An 18,943-nucleotide genomic window follows, 5' to 3' on the forward strand; every position below is an offset into this window, starting at 1 on the left:
TGTATGTGTAAAATGCACTTCCAATAACCAAAAACGAGGCTGGAAACAAACACCAAAGGTTTAATAGTTGAACTCTTGAGATTCAGATTTTATCATTTGAGCTGCGACTGCTTCAGAATCTACATTTGATCATGGGTGAAGTTGTCCCTTTTCCTGATAATAAATTCGCTTAGAGCCTCACCTGCTACAGCACCTGATGACAAAGTAGCAACAAGAGGAGTCTTCGTTTTGGGATTGATACGAGCTAGACATTTGAAAAGCAACCCATCCTCCGCCATAGCATAGATTACACGCGGCATTGGGAAAATGGATCCAAGGAGACTGGATAAAAAGCAAAAGAACATGCAACATGGCCAACACAAAGTCATGCAATGCATTAGAGCAAAAAAGAAACAAGACCAATTAACAGCATACGATACCAGGAATGTGGGATGGGATGGAGATAAATTGTACATGAGACACACTGCAGTTAAGACACAAGTTTCTTCAACCATTCAATTAATTTTTATATATTGTGTGCAGGCTTTTTTTTTAAATGCACAGAGTACTTTGCAGCCTTTATGGTCTATTTCAAACACTTTCAGGGATCACAGAATGTACCGTATTTCTCTGTATGGAGCAACACCCTCACCTTCTTCACCACAGAGAACACATTGCATCTGTCACAGGCACGAAGATTTCCTCACAATATTTGGAGGGGTGGAACCTCAACTACACTTTTCTACTTGGGCTTTACAAGGTCCTCACAGTAAAATTATTGTGTCGTTATTTCCCATATCCTCTGAAGAGAGGTGTGTTTCAAACCTAATTAAGTGCCAATGATTAAGGCAGAATTACGGTAATATTCCTACCCATATTTCAAAGATAAGCTGCTGACACAAAACCTCCAGGTTTGCAGAGGAAGGCCCCAAAATGTTAGATTAACCTGGTGAATTGTAATGGTAACTCTTGTGTTTTGGTTTTTTTTAATTGACTGAAAAATCTATCAATTTAATTATTACTATCTTAATGCTATATATTACACCATTAGTCACTTGTGATCATGTGATTTGTTTTATTGATGATTTTTAGAATGCCTGCAACAGTTGGAGTAAAATACTCAAAACTGTAGAAACTTGAGCCTTCACTGCAGTTTCCCCCCAAAACGGTATACCAGTAGAAAACATGTAGTAATACTTGCAATGCAATTAAGCGTCACCAGCACCTTGAATGATTGCACCAGGCAGCAGGATTGAAACAGGCAATATCAGAAAACACTTAAAATGCCAAAAACCCATTATATCATGTATTAAGTCATTTAAGGCTAAAACTTCATTCTTGTTAAGTACCTCTTTGCCCAATCTGTGTTCTAACGGAACCCTCCTGCCAAATAGGATTGGTGAAACAATCTGACAGACCCAGTGATCCAATCCTCCTGGACTTGGACTAGACTGGGGTCTGCTCCAGAATCTGCACATTGCCAGATTCCCAGATATCTTATAGGTGGCCCAAGGTCTGCCTGCTCTCTTGTAAACATTAATCCCAGTCAGCTTGTATGCAGTGACCCTGCTGCAAAAAGCCCATCTGGAAGCACTGGGACATGATCAGGCAACTAGGAGTGGTATGTCTGCATTTGACAAAAGTGAAGTAAACGTGACATCATACTTAATTCGCTGCAGGATGCTAAACAGGTCACAGTGTATGCTAAACTGTATGATTTTAAATGCCATATCAGCTAAGCAGCCTCGGCACTGTTAATGAAATAAGCATATGCAAATGTTAGGAAGCTTGTACAGCCCTGGTAAGTTTTAAAAACACTGAATCCCTGCACTAAATGCTTGCTTGAGCAATTTGCAATTAAGCCACATTTACTTTGAACTGAGTAGGACAGGAAGGGTGGTCCTAATAATCGTGGGGGTCTTTTCCAACCTTATGATTCCTATGGTAAAGCCACTTCAAGTGGAAACGCAGCCAGTGTAAGTGATTTATGAAGCCCAAATTAGATGCAGCTTCTTTAGTACATGCTTATATTTAGAAATGCAGACACTTTCATGACGGATTTTGGATAGTTCAGACAAATTTGAGCATAAGGTTTCTGCAAAATTACACTTCCCCTGATTTTACACCAAAATTATGTTAAAACATGCATTTTCAATATATGCTTTTTTAAAAAAAACAACAACAACCCAAAAACCCAAGAACCCAAGCCTGGAAAAAGTACTTAAATATACTTTCATTACCCACACTAGTACATGTATTTTAATATTACTCCAGTGCATTCTTAACAATATTCAGCAAATATGATGGTCAATAAATTAGCACAGGCAGAAAGAGATGAACTTATGAACGTAACTTTTCCTTTCACAAGGAAAAAGTTCACAAAATAAGAACTTAAATAATTGACTTACACAGCTGAGCTACATTTGACCCGTAACAAACTACATTATTATTCTAAACATCTCTGTTTAGCAAACCTAATGAATCAAAACTTTTAAAAATAGCTCCATTTTCCTGGCCATGACTTAGTTTTCCTTATTTTTACCTTGTCGATAAAGCACACAGAGATCCCACTGCTACAACATATTTCGCTGGGCCCCATCCGACATACTCAAAGGCTACAGGGAGAGGACTTTTCTCATCAATTAAATAGTACGGCATCATCAGAGTTAAAGCAGCTGAAACACCAAAGTAGGCCAAGAAGCAGACAAGCAAGGAAGTTACAATCCCAATAGGTATGGCTTTCTGGGGATTCTTGACTTCTTCCCCTATGGAGAAAAATGACATTTTATTCTTAGTGTGAATTACAAAGATGGGAAACAGTGAGATTTATTTTTTATACAAAAGACTATACTTTTTATCTAGCAGGAGTACTGAAAAATAGAGACTCCAGATGGGATCAAGTTATTGATCTAAATTGAATTCTGTGTGATTTGTGAAGATAAAGACAAGTAATATTGGCCTGGGGGGACATTTTAAAATACACCAATTTATAAAACACAGCAGCACAGTACTACACATGCTGATTCAGAAATAACTGCTATTGTGCTGAGAGAGAGAGAGAGAGAGAGAGAGAGAGAGAGAGAGAGAGAGAGAAAGAAATGGGACAAATAGGTGGTGGAAAAGGGATAGTGGGCAGGTAAGCAAAACACAGAGGCACTACTATAAGGTCACCAATAACACCTTCAAACCAGGTAAGATAAAAGTGCTTTGTCTGATAGGATTGGTCTGTGATTGCAATGAAAGTTCAAAAAATTGCTACAGGCCAAAAACAAACAAACCAGCCAGGATGATACAGGGAGTGAGGAAGAGGAAATGAAAACATAGCTCTTTGATAGAAACTTGAGAATTCTCTAAGCCAAGTGAGGGAACAAATGGTGTAATGTAGGAGTGAAAAAAAAGCTACCATAGAAACACTGTATGCTACCTCTGGCTGAGAAAGCAGGTTTTAGAGGTTCTCAGTGTACTGAGCCTACGCATGATATTTCCAATTATTAGGGGTGACTGAGCATGAAGTAACAAAGTAGAACTTAATATATATGCCTTGGAGAGACAGATAACATGGTTCTTAAAACCAATTTAATGCCTTTTTAGAACATGCAACAAATTAAAAAGGAGGACAAGATGTCTCTCCTTTGTCCTATGTAATTTATGTCAATTACACATTATCATGCTGAATGGATTTTAAAGTGCGGCAAGAAACAGATCTTGCCATTCTGTTTGTGATACAGAATGAATGGGGCAGAGTTGGTAAGATTTTCAGGCCAAGAGAGGAATGAACAAAGATTGCATCAGAGTGTTTGGTGGCTTCTGCTCTGCAACTCCTATGCATGCTTACCTGGAGTAATAACAGAGATTGCCAACATAGTGCCTGTGGGCACACATGCGCCCACAGAGACCCTCCACAATGGTCACAGGGTTACCTCCACCTCCCCCCTACTGAAAATTAGGCTTCAAAGAAGCATTCTGTTGTAGCCAGTAGAATAGGCTGCAGTGTGACTGCTCATCTCTGTGTGTACAGTTTGCAAAAGTGCCCACAGGTCCAAAAAGCTTAGCGACCTGCCTACAGACTCAAGCAAAGGTCTCTTTCAGCCCTGCTACTGGAAATCCTTTTAACTGGAAACGCCATCAAGTGAAGAACCAATAGGGTTGCCATAGTCCAGAATTCCCCTGACATATCTGGAATGCCGCATTCGGAAGCAGTGTCTGGGTGGAAATTGTCAAAATGTCCTGGAAAATCTGGACGTACGGCAACACATGTCACTTTTTGAAATATGGCAACCCTGAGAACCAAGATCCTTTTGAATGCAAAGCATGCACTCTAGCATTGCGTCTGCAGGTCTTTCTCTAAAATGTATAGGATCATGCTATAGGAACACAGTGGTTTTACACTACAGTTCCAGCACATGTAAATCACAAATTCAACTGCATGACTCTTTTTTTTTAAAGGTAGCTTACCAGTTGTTGCGATGCAATCAAATCCTATAAAAGCATAAAAGCAGGTTGCAGCACCAGCCAGTGTTCCTGTAAAGCCATATGGCATGAAGCCACCAACTCCAAATGCACTTGTCACATTTTCAAAAGATGACAGGTTTCTAAAAAACACACACCAAATAATAATAATTACGTCGTATCCTGTGTAGGCATGGGACTTACAAATCCCACATCATAACTTGAGTGGTTGGGTGCACAACAGTGGCTCTCAAGACAGTTGAGAGCCAGTGTGGTGTAGTGGTTAAGAGTGGCAGTCTCGTAATGTGGGGAAGCGGGTTCGCATCTCCGCTCCTCCACATGCAGCTGCTGGGTGACCTTGGGCCAGTCACACTTCTCTGAAGTCTCTCAGCCCCACTCACCTCACAGAGTGTTTGTTGTGGGGGAGGAAGGGAAAGGAGAATGTTAGCCGCTTTGAGACTCCTTAAAGGGAGTGAAAGGCGGGATATCAAATCCAAACTCCTCTTCTTCTTCAACATTCACACACACAAATCAAAGGTAATTGTGCACAGGTGCTTTTTATTCTTTGCTTTGTTGCCCTTTGTCCTGAAGTGTCAGAAGCACCCCCCAAGTACATTTAAAGTCTTGATGCCATGGCTGTTCCCATACGTAGCACAGAAAGATATGAGCTGAGCATGGGAACAGTGCAGGGTTCAAAGCCCAATACACACTGAAATTGCAGGTTTGGACTTAAGCACTGAAAATGTCAGGACGTTTAAACTGGCTCCGATCTGGTGGAACACTCTGTCACAAGAGACTAGGGCCCTGCGGGACTTGACATATTTCCGCAGGGCCTGCAAGACAGAGGTGTTCCACCAGGCCTTTGGCCAGGGCACAGCTTGACGCCCTCCCTCAGCAATCTTCGTGGAGCTCTGGCCCAATGGTGGACAGTGGCTTGATTTGAATCAATTTTATAATGAATGATTTTAGAGTGTTGTGTTGTGTTGTACTTTTGTACTGTTTTATTGTTGTTAGCCGCCCTGAGCCCGGCTTCAGCTGGGGAGGGCGGGATATAAATAAAATTCATTATTATTATTAACTCACTTTTAGCCACATATTGCTATCAGAGGGATTTTGCAGCTCTGTGACAAGTTTCCCCACGTATGGATATGGTATTTAGCAGTATTCACTGCATGAAAAATGAACTACCTATGAGGACCATAATGAACTAGCTTAGACGATGATGTTGGCCTAATAAGATGAGAAATGCACATACCCTTTGCCTGTATAAGCAGCTGTTTTGCTTTTCCGTTTTCCCTTTTGAGGTGATTAAATGAGGAAGCCTGTAATTTACTGCTTTCCTTTTTCACCCAAAGCTGGAAATTATGGTTTCCAGCTTTGGATCAAGCCAGGATATTACAACCAAAATGTGTCATTGAAAATGTCTGACCTCTAGCCAAAAATAAAATAAAATGTTTTTCTCACTCTTGGTTGATGATGCAACTGTTAGTTGGGCATTAAATCTAAAATGTTACATTTATTTTTATTAAAACATGGATAAATCCCATCACATAGTTTATAGATTATTATGCTCCAAAGTCTCCATTCTAAGCAACCAAAGCAGTAAAGCAAACACAACAACCCTGTATTACTCTATGTATACTGTGTAGTTTATAAGAAATTCTTCTGTTTTCCTCCAGTTATGAAGATCGCCTTTCACAAAACCAGACGTCATCACGAAGAGGAGGACCAAGATGTTAACAGCAGTGAAGATTTTATTCACCCATGCAGATTCTTTGACTCCAAATGATAATAGGCCTATAAAACAATATTTTTTAAATTAAGTAACATGATTAAGGTCTACATGTTAGCATTTCTAATAGTATGCTTATTACAATTTGATAATGTTTTGTTTACATGAGCTATCTCATAAGGCTGGTTCACAGACTCACCAAGCTGGAAATTCTGTACACACAGAAAGCATTCAAGTCCATATTTTTCTCTGGGGATGTAAACATGACCTCAGAATAAGAGATAAGCTCCACCTAGAAATCCCTTTCACAGGTCAGAAGCAAATGGCCTTATATCCACCAGCACAAGCACAACACAACTCTACCTGATGGTGATTATTTTTAAATTCCACATGGCCCTCGAGTTAGGGAGACTGTTGGAATTGTACATGTGCATCTACCCGTGAAGGGCATTGCATTGTACATGCAACAGGTAACATGGGCATAAGCTCATTATGCATATGTGATTCCTAGACTAGTGAATGTGTGGACCAGCCCTGGCTTGAGAAGAAGAGGCAATAGTCGAGAGCTCAAACTTATATCTCTAACATTAAGTCTATTTTTTTGAGCAAAAGCAATACAATTAATATTATTTTTTAGAAGATACTTGAAGGCAGCCCTGTTTGGGAGGTTTTTAACACTTGATGTTTTTATTATGCTTTTAGATATGCTGTAAGTTGCTCAGAGTGGCTGGGGAAACCCAGCCAGATGGGTGGGGTATAAATAAAACAACAACAACAACAACAACAACAACAACAACAACAACTATTTTTATTATTATTATATTATTACAAATATAAATGATATGAAGAACAAAGTTACCTAGCTACTCTTGCTAACTTTTACTGGAGCAGATTAATCCAGTAATGAATATGTTTAAAATAAACATTTCTTCAAAAATGGGCTGCACTGGATTAGAATTTTCATTTTCATTTCCTAAAGATTGTACCCTTGTATGATACATATCCAGTACACGCACAAACATTTCCACAAGTAGTTCAATAAATTATAATCTAGAATTGCAAGGATATGCATGTGTGAGCTCCACTAGAAATTAGGATATCATAGACCTAAACTGAGGTATGAAGATATTGTTCAAAAGGAAACAGAAATGACAGAATAAAAACTAGAACCAATTTTTCTGGCCCACAGCTTGATGGGATTCCTAAACTTGCTGATACGTCATGCTTGAGGCTAAACATACCCTGCCATCTGGGCAGAATTTCCCCATTAACAAAATGACGATGAGAAAAATGAATATTAAGTATATATATTTTACCTGCTAGGAGCAATATAAGGCAGACAGCAAAAAAATCTGGGTACTCTGCTAGACCTGAGTAATTCATTCTGAAGTAGGTCCTGAAAAAGTAACCAATTTGTTTCCCAAGGAGTTCATCAAAGGTACCACTCCACGCTCTTGCTACACTTGATGTACCTTAGTGAAATGGAACAAAAACAATGGACATCACAATGCAATTATAAGAATTGTAAAAGACAAAACCTACATGTATTTACTAGGCATTATTATATATTTAATGTTGTGGAATCTTTCGCTGTTATTGATACATATTGGGCTATTGAGGCCCATATCTCTGCTCTTCTATATTCTGGATGTGGTTTTGTGTTATGTTGCAGCCTTGTGCCCCTTCCTAATGTTGGGAATAAATTTCTATTTTGGATACAATAAATCCCCATTTGGGAAACTGCAGATGACTCACATCGGATAATATGTTTTTTTGGAAGAGACCCGATACAGGCCAGAAGGTTATTTTCAGCTGCTACCATGAGAAATTCCTCATTTCTAAGTTGGTTTTGATGAAGCAATGAAATGAGATAGCAAGTTGTACCCAGTGCTAATTCTACTCAGAGTTGACACACTGAAATTAATGAACTTAAGTCAGCCATTTCCAGTAAGTTCAGTTGATCTACTTTGAGTGGGAATAGCATTGGCCGCACCCCATTTTCTGGAAATCTTGTCAAAAACTCTACATTCTTCTTAGAATACACACTTCACAAGGAAATGTGCATTTTCAGTCTATTTAGTGCTTCTTCCTTTTTTTTGCTACAGCGCGAGTTCATTTTTCTACATGCTATGACTGTATTTCACAGGTGCCCTGTTGTTGCAATGCATTGCATTGTTATTTCTAGCAACAACATTGTACCAACTGTCAGCACAGTTAATTTATTTAATATTTACAGCTACCAACTGGGTGGAACTGTGAAGCGTTTTCCATGCAGAGCATCCCAAGGGATATAGCCATGTGGAGGAAGCAATGCCTAACCAATCATGTCCCCCAGTCTCAGCTGTTGCTTCCTGGCAGTGACTGAGAAATGGGTCTCTGTGTTTGCCTAGTCCTGGCTGCAAATTCCCAGCAGTTATTCACATTAACACAGAGTCAGAAACTGCTTCTTCCATACGTGCACATTCCCAGGACCACACTGGTTGCTCTGTGCAGTGAGAATTTCAGGGATAAGCACAGGGGCCTCATGTTCGATGACAATCTGAGAAACTCTTGCTGCTTTGTCTTCAAAAGGAAGATGAATGCTGCACCACACACCCAACATTATTTACACAACGGTTGAAGACAAGAGAAACCAAGTAATTGATCTAAGAATTATATTAGCAAAAATTATTTATTTGCAAAAAAAACCCTAAAAAACTATCTATACCACTATTTAGAAAATATGCTGGATGTTTGCAGTGACATCGAAGGCTTTGTCCTCCTTGTCAAGAGAGGCATGTCATCAAAGGCAATCTGGGGATTGTTTGATGTTGCTCTCAGAGAGCATAATTTTATCTCTGGAATCTACACGTGGCTTGTGCACAAGTGTGGCATAGTAGAAAAAGTGTTGGAGTGGGACATGGGAGGCCAGAGGTCAATTCTCCACTAGCAATTTTGTTTACAGGTTGACAATGGACAAGTCACATCAGCCCAACCAACTTTATAGGGTAAATTTTGAAAATAAAATGCTGAAGGTAAGAATGTACACTTCCCTGAGCTCATTAATGCCTGAAAAGTCAAATCGTCATGTAGTGTAGTGGTATATTTAATTTAGTCACATACACCAAGAGAATAACTAATATGACTATGGTTCATTTCCTTTGGTTTCCATAACCACTACAGGGATCCACATCCTATTCTTGTGCTTGAAGAACCTTTTTCCTAGCCCATATGCCATTCATCTCTCATCATTTCAGTGCATTGCAATTCAATCCCCTACTCATATTGCTAGCTGCTGGATATTGTCCCATTCACACTGCTGCCAATAGCCACCAAAAGGTCAGGAAAATTGAGAGCATGTCCCCCCAAAAGTGTTCTCCCTCTCTCTGTGTGCACATTTATGCATGAAAGCGGAAGATTACTCCAGTTATGAACAGCAGCCAGGTCACAAAAGCCAAGTAGGCTGTGGTTGGCGTTTTCTTAAGAGCCTCCGAGGTCTTCCAAACTCACCTATGACATAAGACAAAATGAGATTCCAGCCAGTGATAAAAGCCCAGAGTTCGCCAACAGTGACGTAAGTATACAGATAGGCAGAGCCAGTCTTTGGAACGCGAGCACCAAATTCTGCGTAACAAAGCCCTGCCATCACAGAAGCCAAGGCTGCTATGAGGAAAGAAACGACAATGCTAGGTCCGGAATTTGCTTTTGCAACCTCTCCAGCGAGGACGTAAACGCCAGCACCAAGAGTGCTTCCTACTCCCAGGGCAATAAGGTCCATGGTGGATAAACAGCGGCATAATTTGCTATCTTCAAGGCTGTCCACAGTGACGATTTTTCTCCGCAAGAGGCACCGGGCGAACGAGAAGGCTGGTCCACAGGTTATCATTCTGGATGAAGGAGCCTGAAAAATAAGAGAGATTACTGCATTTTGCGATCCTCCAAATTTGCCATAGAGTGCCATCTGACAAAGTCAAGAGTAGATACAATGAGATCAATGATGGTAGAAGTCCCATTTCCAATAGGTCTAGTCAATGCATGACTTGTGCAGATGCCACCCACCATTTATATGTAATAAAAATTACACAGTTTTATCCACCAGATAAAAAGCTGCAAAGCACAGCAATGCTCACCGACATGACATTGCAGCAGAGAGTCACTGACTACAGAGTCCTATTCATTTTGCACAAATTGCTGCTAAAATACGCTCCTGTCCCAAGGTGTAGAATAAACTTTATTTCATTTTAGGCACCAGGTACAGACTTTAAAAAACCCAAACCAATTCAAACTTTTAAATTGTGAAATCATGAATCCTCTGAATTTTATATCAGTAATACTGTCTAGGTCACTATGCTATTTAACTTTCTGTTGATTTTTTATATAAAAACAACAACATTCAATTTTTAATCCATTATCTGTTTACTCTTTTTATTCTGTTATCATTATTGTATTTTAACATTCTATGTTACAGGTAGGTAGCCGTGTTGGTCTGCTGTAGTCGAAGCAAAATAACAAACTTAGTTGGTCTCTAAGGTGCTACTGGAAGGAATTTTTAAATTTTGTTTTAACATTCTATAGTTTGAAAGCCAATAGTATGTAAGTGCTATCAGTAAATTTATATATATTAGCAAACCACATCTGTTGCAAAGCATTATGAACTGAAATTAAAAACCATTGAACTGGTTTGATGATAGATGAACATCCTTCTATTGCATATGTCTGTGGTATACTCTGAAAATGTTGTTCAACACATTCTTGTACTACTACTAAATACCAACAACTTAAAATCCAAGTTGTTACCTCTTTTCCAAAGCATACCATATTGCACAAAAATTAGGAGGTCAGTAGTTACTCATTCATTTAAATACATAATTATTCCTGCTTTCTGTGGACAGGTTTTATTGCACCATTTACTTTGCTGTTCCAAAGGAAGCCAATCTAAATTACACAAAGTTCGCAACACCCACTAGCCTCTGCCACATGAGAGCTCCCTCTGCTCTTGCAATAAATTTAATCTCACTAGTCTATGCATTCCCACCCCTGCTAATGTATCTTGATAGGAGTTTCAACTCTAACCTTCACAATCTAAACTAAAAAAACAAAACCAACTCTACCCTCTAACGTCCTTCAATTTATGTCCCATGATCAAGGTGTCTCCCCTGCCAGGTAAGTATAAGCTACAGGACATATAAGCTATGGGACAAGGATAACTGTGACTTTAAAGATGAATGGGAACCCTTTACAAAGTATTTGAAGACGTAACAAAGCGAACTGGACTCCTTGGCTGGCTTTGAATAAACATTCACAAACTTTTTATTGATAATAATCAGCTAAATAGTTTGAGGATCTATACAACTGTGTAACATGCAGAAAACAGCATTCTTAGAGAAATCAAATACTAGAACTGAGGGAAGTCGGGGGGTGGGTGGGTTTTTTGGGGGGGAATAAGGATGGTATGTTTCTGGATGTTTCGTTTTAATTTTGAATAAAAAAAGTTTTTAAAAAAATTATGCTACATAATCCACAGAGCCCTCGCAAACATAGAATCATAGACTTGTTTGAAGGGACCCTGAGGAACATCAAGTCCAACCCCCTGCATTGCAGGAATATGCAGCTATCCCAAATGGCAGTGGTTTTCAACCAGTGTGCTGTGGCACCCTGGGGCACCTTGAATGATGGTCAGGGGTGCTGTGGGCAACACTGGCCTCTGTCCCTTTTTCCTCCCCCTCTTGTGTCTCTGCCTCCCAAAGGCTTGCACAGCTGTTGCAGCAGCCCTGGCTACAGGCTCCCCAGGCCAATGGTGACTCTGGGCTGGCCACGGGGTGCTGGTTGCCAGGAGCTAAGGTGGCCTTGGAGTAAGCAAGCAAGCGGGCGAGGGAGCCCAGCCAGCCACTCCACCAGCCCTTGCTGTTGGGAATGGACAGTCCCAGGCCCCTGTGGGGCAGTGCGAGGAGGCACCTCTTTTGGGGACAGCTCAGAGACCGGGGGGGGGGGGCAGCAGCAGCTGCACAGAGGACTCCCAAGGAGAAGGGAGAGGAGAGGAGGCAGAGGGAAGACTCTGCAAGGGAGGGTGTTCAAAAAAGGGTGAGGGCCTGCCAGCTCTGCTGGAAAGGGGTGACATAACTGGGCTCCTGAGCCCCACAGGGGTGCCGCAAAAAGAATGTAGTTGGTTAAGGGAGCTGTGGACCCAAAAAGGTTGAAAACCTTGTGGGGATTGAACTTGCAAAGTTGGTGTTATCAACACCATGCTCTAGCTAATTCAGCTATCCAGAGTAGGATAGTCCTAGCCCATAGCTCTTATAGGGCTGCAGCTGCATTTCTCTCTTGTCCTATGAAAGTACGACAACGGTCACAATAAATATTCAGTTATTTCTGATGCCTGGTACTCGAACATCTGTTCTGAGCACAGCAGGTGTGGAAGGGTATCACATTTTGCAGCTTTCGAAAGGCAATACTTTTGCAGGTAAATACAATTGCTATTGCAAGCTTCTGCTGATAATACGATTGCCATTTCTGATATACCGACTCGTAAAAAACTTGCCACCAGGTCTTGTCCTCTAACTTTTAAAAAAAGAAAAAGAAGGAAAAATAGCAACGGCATGCATGTTGCAGCTTGTAAAAAAGTTTTTAGAAACTTAAGCCTGGAGATCCCAGCCTTTTGGGCTCTGGAGACACATTAGGAAATCTAAGAAACTGTCATTGGTACCCATTTGACAGAAGAAAAACTGATGATTGTCAGAATCCTGCCAGACAAAACAAACACTGAAAACAAATGGAACACAGGCAAAAAAGCAGGCCACCCCCCAAAATAAAAGCCCAACCCTCCTCAATTTTTAAAATGCAAAATTGAGAGATGTAGCAGGCCTTGGCAGGTACAAGGGGAGTGGGGTGTGTGCCAGAGGCTGTCCTGGTGTCATCAGGTGCCACACTGGGAATCCCAAAGCAAAGCGTTCTCCTCCCTGCACCTTCCAGCCTTATCACTCTAGAACAGCTGCCCATTCAGCTACAGCAGAAGGAGAAAAGACAGCCCCAGATGCTCAATTATGCTAAAACATTTTCAAGATTATTTGTCAGTTTTCATCTATGCTGCACATAAGTATCTTTGCAAAATTCCAGCAGTGGAATCCTTAAGGTGTTTACTGAGAAAGCAAAGCACCATCAGAGTTTCAGACATTTCCCTGAGGAAGAAAATCCTCCTCCCCACACCCCGTTTCTATATTTCTTTTAAGCATTCAATATAGTTTCCAATATAGTTTGTAAGCTTAACTGCTAATTCCTGCCAACAAACCGTTCCAGTGAATGTTTTCCAAGCTGCAAAGCTTCTACTTCGATACGGTTTACTTTCAGCCACAGCTTTACTCACCCAACAATAATGTTCAGATTATATGGATTTCTGTATCTGTAGGCAGCAAACGGTTCAGACTGATTTTACTTAAACATCTGCCTTAAAAGTAGAAACAGGGAGGTGGTGTGGAGCTGCTTGCTCATAGGGGGTGGAGGAAAAGCAGCCACAGGTGATTGGATGACACTGAGCGTGCCCACCTATTTGCCAAACAAGGGGGGGGGGGGAAGCTTTGCTATTCGTATAAGTCCTTCCCATTATACACGAAAGGCGAAGTCACTTTGGCTTCTTTCCCTGTGGAAACTGGGCATATGTTATATACATACCTACAAAGCCAGTTTGGTAACTTGGCATATCTAACAAGGAAGTTTTGATTAGTTTAATCGGTTCAATCAAGTACAGTGGTACCTCGGGTTACATATGCTTCAGGTTACATACGCTTCAGGTTACAGACTCTGCTAACCCAGAAATATTGCTTCAGGTTAAGAACTTTGCTTCAGGATGAGAACAGAAATCGTGCTCCGGCAGGAGGCCCCATTAGCTAAAGTGGTACTTCAGGTTAAGAACAGTTTCAGGTTAAGTACAGACCTCTGGAATGAATTAAGTACTTAACCCGGGGTACCACTGTAGAGCTATACATTCCAAGCTCAAAGATACATGGGAAAGTGTTGTTTATCCTTGTCTTTGGGCCAGGTGTGATGTATCCACTGCAAACAAAAGCTGTTCTGACAGACAGCGTTCACATCCCCATGCACAACGCAGTTCCTGCTCCATGAAGCATTACACAGAAGCCTACTGCCATGTACAGATCTCTGTGTCTGGATTAGGGCATTTTACTGACATTCCTCTGGATGGCCCGCTTGGTTACAGGTTCAATTCCCGTATGGGACAGCTGCATATTCCTGCACTGCAGGGGGCTGGACTGGATGATCCTCAGGGTCCCTTCCAACTCTACAATTTTATGATTCTATGAACTGAGAGCGTCAAGTTTTAACCAGCAAGTGCTACATAACAAAAGCTGGAACTAGTTTTCAGCAGTGTGTGCCCTGAATGTCTGCAGCAAGTATGTACATGTCTGTCTTTGGATAGAATCCACAGCGAAAAGCAGTGATGAATAGCAAAGCTTCAGAATTGAGGCTCTAAGTCACAAACACACCATGGTAGAACAATGGTAGACATGAGTTCACATACAAAGCAGGAATGTGATGTGGGGAGTGGGTTAAAAAGAAACAGCACATTTCTACCACATCCCTGCCTTACTTCTCATCAGCCCAGTGCTCCAGGCACTTTAATTTACATCCCATCTTTCTTCCATCATGAACCTCAAGACATGAGCTGAGGAGTTTCCAGGTGGCTTCTTGTGTAGGCACAACACCTGCTCAACTTCCAGAGAGTTGCTTAGAGGAGAAAGTAGGTCTAGAATAGGTTGATACTTCCATCCGTTCCGTCAACTGAATTGTTAAAGAGAGCTAGAAAAGAAACACTCCCTGTGTCTCTCAAATGCATCAGTTGCATATCGTTCAAGGATATTGCTGTGATCAGTTGTATTGATGACCTGTATTTGTGTTATTAGTAAAGGTAAAGGGACCCCTGACCATTAGATCCAGTTGTGACCGACTCTGGGGTTGCGACGTTCATCTCGCTTTATTGGCCGAGGGAGCCAGCGTACAGCTTCTGGGTCATGTGGCCAGCATGACTAAGCCGCTTCTGGCGAACCAGAGCAGCGCACAGAAACGCCGTTTACCTTCCCGGCGGAGGGGTACCTATTTATCTACTTGCACTTTGACGTGCTTTCAAAATGCTAGGTTGGCAGGAGCAGGGACCAAGCAACGGGAGCTCACCCCATCAAGGGAATTCAAACTGCCGACCTTATGATCGGCAAGTCCTAGGCTCTGTGATTTAAACCACAGCGCTACCCGCATCCCTTGTGTTATTAGTAGGCTGGCCTTAATAAAGAAGTAATTATACAGCAATCAAGAAATAACTGTAAGTTGGGAGGGAAGAGAAATCCTATCCTCGGTTGGTAGAGCATGAGACGCTTAATCTCAGGCTCATGGGTTTGAGCCCCAAACTTTCCTGCATTGAAGCAGGTTGGATGAGATAGCCCTCAAGGTCCCTTCCAACTCTATGATTCTAAGGTCTAATGGACACTCTCCTAACCTACACAATGCTATACATGCCTTCTCGGAAGTAACTTCCATTGAGTTCAATGCAGCAAGCGGGTACAGGATGCAGCCACAGGAAGCCAAACTTTAGACATCATTTCCCCACAAGCTGCAGTGATAACTGAAGTTTACCCAAGCAAATGATCTCTTAACTATGTGTTTGCTTTTACGAGGTACAAGGCAAACAGTCGGTGTAGTGCTTAAAGTTGCTGCATGGCACCGCAGCTCGCAAAACAATCCAGCCGCCGCACAAAAACCCTGAGTGTGTGGTATTGCAAAGACCTTGTTAGGAGCAAAAGAGGCACGTGCATCAAGATTACATTGCCATATAATAAGTTGCAAAAGCAACAGTTTTATTCCAACGTGCTTTTTAAAAAACTAAATACTAATGTCTTTAAATTCCTGTAATTTTAATATATTTAACAATGTTTTATTTGCATTTTTTCACTACATATTTTAAAATTGAGACCTGCCTTGAGTAGTTTTCTGTGGGATATAAATTACTGTAATAAATATAGAAGAAAAAATGTTGCAAAGCCACAGTAGCACCACTAGGATTGATATGCACAGGTGTGACCAAGGTGGCCTCCGGAGGCACTTACCTGGAATTAAACATCATTGATTTCAATAGAACAAATGTCCTTTTGATGGCAGTCGTAGGCTGCAATCCAGACATTCACAAGCAGCCACTGACTTTAGCGGGCCTGGAATTAGGCAGCACACACCACAACTTTCCTAACATGCCACACATGGCCAAGTGAGCGACTCAGCTTTGTCCCTCGCTGTGCTTGAATTCAGCAAACAGTCCCAGATCAAAGCTCCTACTTCTGAGCAGATGTTTGCAATAATACCAACAATGCTATGGACCGTGAGAAGGCTGGATGGAAATTCCTCCGAGCAATTTCTACATATTAAAAGTGATAAAGGGTGACAGGAACTTGCAGGAGAGCCCCTCAGTGTAGCCAATCTCATTTCAAAAATATCCTTCAAAACGTGTAAGGGAAGATGAAAAGGAGAAAGAAACGCAGGGCCTGCTTTCCATAAATGATTAAAAAGGTTAGCCAGAGCAAGACTGAATTGCTCGAGCAGCAACTGCCATGAGGCATTGTAGAAAGAATGATACCAAGGCCTTGGAAGTACCCTATTTTTCGCTCTATAAGACGCTCCTAGTTTTTGGAGGAGGAAAACAAACAAAAAAATATTCTGAATCCCAGAAGCCAGAACAGCAAGAGGAATCGCTGTGCAGTGAAAGCAATGATCCCTCTTCTGGCTTCTGGGATAGCTGTGCAGCCTGCATTCGCTCCATAAGACGCACACACATTTCCCCTTACTTTTTAGGAGGGAAAAAGTGCGTCTTGTAGAGCAAAACATACGGTAATTCATCCCCCCCCCCCATTTGTATCCCACCCTGCTTCCAAGGAGCTCAATGCAACTTATATATGAGAGTTGCTCCCCATTTTATCACAACCCCCATGTTAGGTAGGCTAGGCTGAGAGAAGCAACTGGGGGAAAGCTAACTGTGCAGCAAACATGGTCAAATAGGCACCTGCACCCACTTTCCCCTGGTTTAAGCTCAGCATTTTAATCACCATATGATAGTGGTTATCAGAATTGGTACACAAGGCCAGACTGCTCGGTCCCTGTGTTATTCTGAAGCCTGTTACAATACTGGATAGTTATGTAACTGCAGCTGAAAGCATGCCAGAGTCTCTTGGAAGCTCTTAAAGACAATTATTTCCATATTGGTTCAAAGGAGAAAGGGCCTTCTCCTATGTTCAGTGAATTGCAGCAGTGACCACACAAACCACAGTGGTTTAAAACCACTAAATGGCACACGCTTCAAAGAGCTAACTTCCTATACTTGTGGCATTTTTTTATCAGATCTGTTCAAAATCTGGCACGTTCGTGGACACCATCAGATCATGTATTCTCAAGTGGAGTGGATACTGCAAGCTTAAAATGCAGCTAGGTCATTCATTTTCTCAATTCAGATTGAAGCTAGCTGGGGAAGGGGACACATCAAAATGCAGAGATAGGACAGAGATCAATATGGATTTTGGCTAATAGTCAGCGGTTGGAGACTCTAGATTCAGAGTAAAATGTTCACAGCCCACGTTTCACGTTCAGATGTCTTTTTTATTAACTATAATAGCTTAGAGGCTTATAATGGAAGAAGTGGGATCTGGAATATGTGCCAGGAGTCAAGATGATTAGAAGGCAAGAATTGCAGAACACCACAAGAATAAGGACCAAAAAGAAAGAACAGAAACCATACAGCTCAGGTAAACCATGCAGCTCAAGGCAGGGTCAACAGGAAAAGGAAGCCTGCCCATAAAAATCCAATAGGTGCGTGTAATCAGCCCAAAAGACACTTAATGAAAAAGGTTGCAGTGGTTCACCACCTAGGGCAGAGTGCAGCAGCTCCTGACAGAGGTGGAGTTTGTGGTTTCTGGATGAACTTTCAGTTGTGTATCTCCTTTTCGAAATCAGTATTCTTGATTCCTTACAAATTACCGTAGTTCACTGAAGTCAGAAAGTACCAATATCTACCATATTGGTCCAAATATAAGCCGCACTTGAATATGAGCTGCACCTTTAGAATTCAAAGGGAGGGGGGAGGAAAAAAGACAATACCTGAAGATAAGCCACTCCCCTAAAATTCTGCAGGCACTCACACCCATTCCGTTTTACCATATGTCTGTTTCAGCAGCGGTATCGCAAATTTTTGTAAGGTCGTGAATTTAAGCCACACTTTAACTTTTCACGGTCAGAATTTGGGGGGAAAGTGAGGCTTATATTCAGGCCAATACAGTAATTTTAACCTGTGAACTAATTCCAGCGTACCAAATTGGCAGCACTTTGGCTATTACTCGACAGTATTTTTCTTGGTCCAGATGCTATGTAGAAAGACTCAATTTGTGTAGCAATTTCTACTGCTTCTCAAAAGTTCTCTAGGCATATTTCCACAAAGATGACAGGAAGGTTCCAAACCCTCTCTCTGTGAACAGGTTCCTAGGATCTCCTGTCTTTCATTGCAATCATCTCTATATATGCCAAACCTACAAAACTCCTCATATCTACAGTCAATTCTGCAGGGAACTCTTCTTTATTCCTCCAATTGCCCCAGGCCAATATAATGTGCCCTATGCAAAACTATAGACCTAAACTTTAAACCTTGAATAAGTCACTTACTGAGGTATATTATGCCATACCAGCAGGACTGATCTGCTAGACAAACTGTCAGTAATCCCTCTTTCTTCACGGAATCTTTGTAACTTAAACTTTCAAGTTGACTTTGAC

General features: G+C 41.4%; 1 protein-coding gene across 3 annotated transcripts in view; it reads right to left on the minus strand.

Moving 5' to 3' along the window:
• The window catches only part of SLC7A2 (solute carrier family 7 member 2), a 50,882-nt gene that overhangs the window by 12,926 nt on the left and 19,013 nt on the right, over positions 1 to 18,943 (minus strand). For 2 of the 3 annotated variants that reach the window (XM_083755712.1, XM_083755713.1), the window contains exons 2-6: positions 9,650 to 10,040; positions 7,477 to 7,632; positions 6,060 to 6,225; positions 4,435 to 4,571; positions 2,522 to 2,744 (exon numbers count right to left, since the gene is read on the minus strand). In XM_083755712.1, coding sequence (XP_083611838.1) covers positions 2,522 to 2,744; positions 4,435 to 4,571; positions 6,060 to 6,225; positions 7,477 to 7,632; positions 9,650 to 10,025 — 1,058 coding nt within the window. In that variant the 5' untranslated portion in view covers positions 10,026 to 10,040. Of the gene's footprint in view, positions 1 to 181; positions 322 to 2,521; positions 2,745 to 4,434; positions 4,572 to 6,059; positions 6,226 to 7,476; positions 7,633 to 9,649; positions 10,041 to 18,943 lie in introns of all 3 variants that reach the window. The other variant, XM_083755714.1, reaches the window with a different exon arrangement.

This window comes from Podarcis gaigeae (genome assembly GCF_964106915.1).
Source record: "Podarcis gaigeae genome assembly, chromosome: 9".
In the NCBI taxonomy this organism is placed as follows: Eukaryota; Metazoa; Chordata; class Lepidosauria; order Squamata; family Lacertidae; genus Podarcis; species Podarcis gaigeae.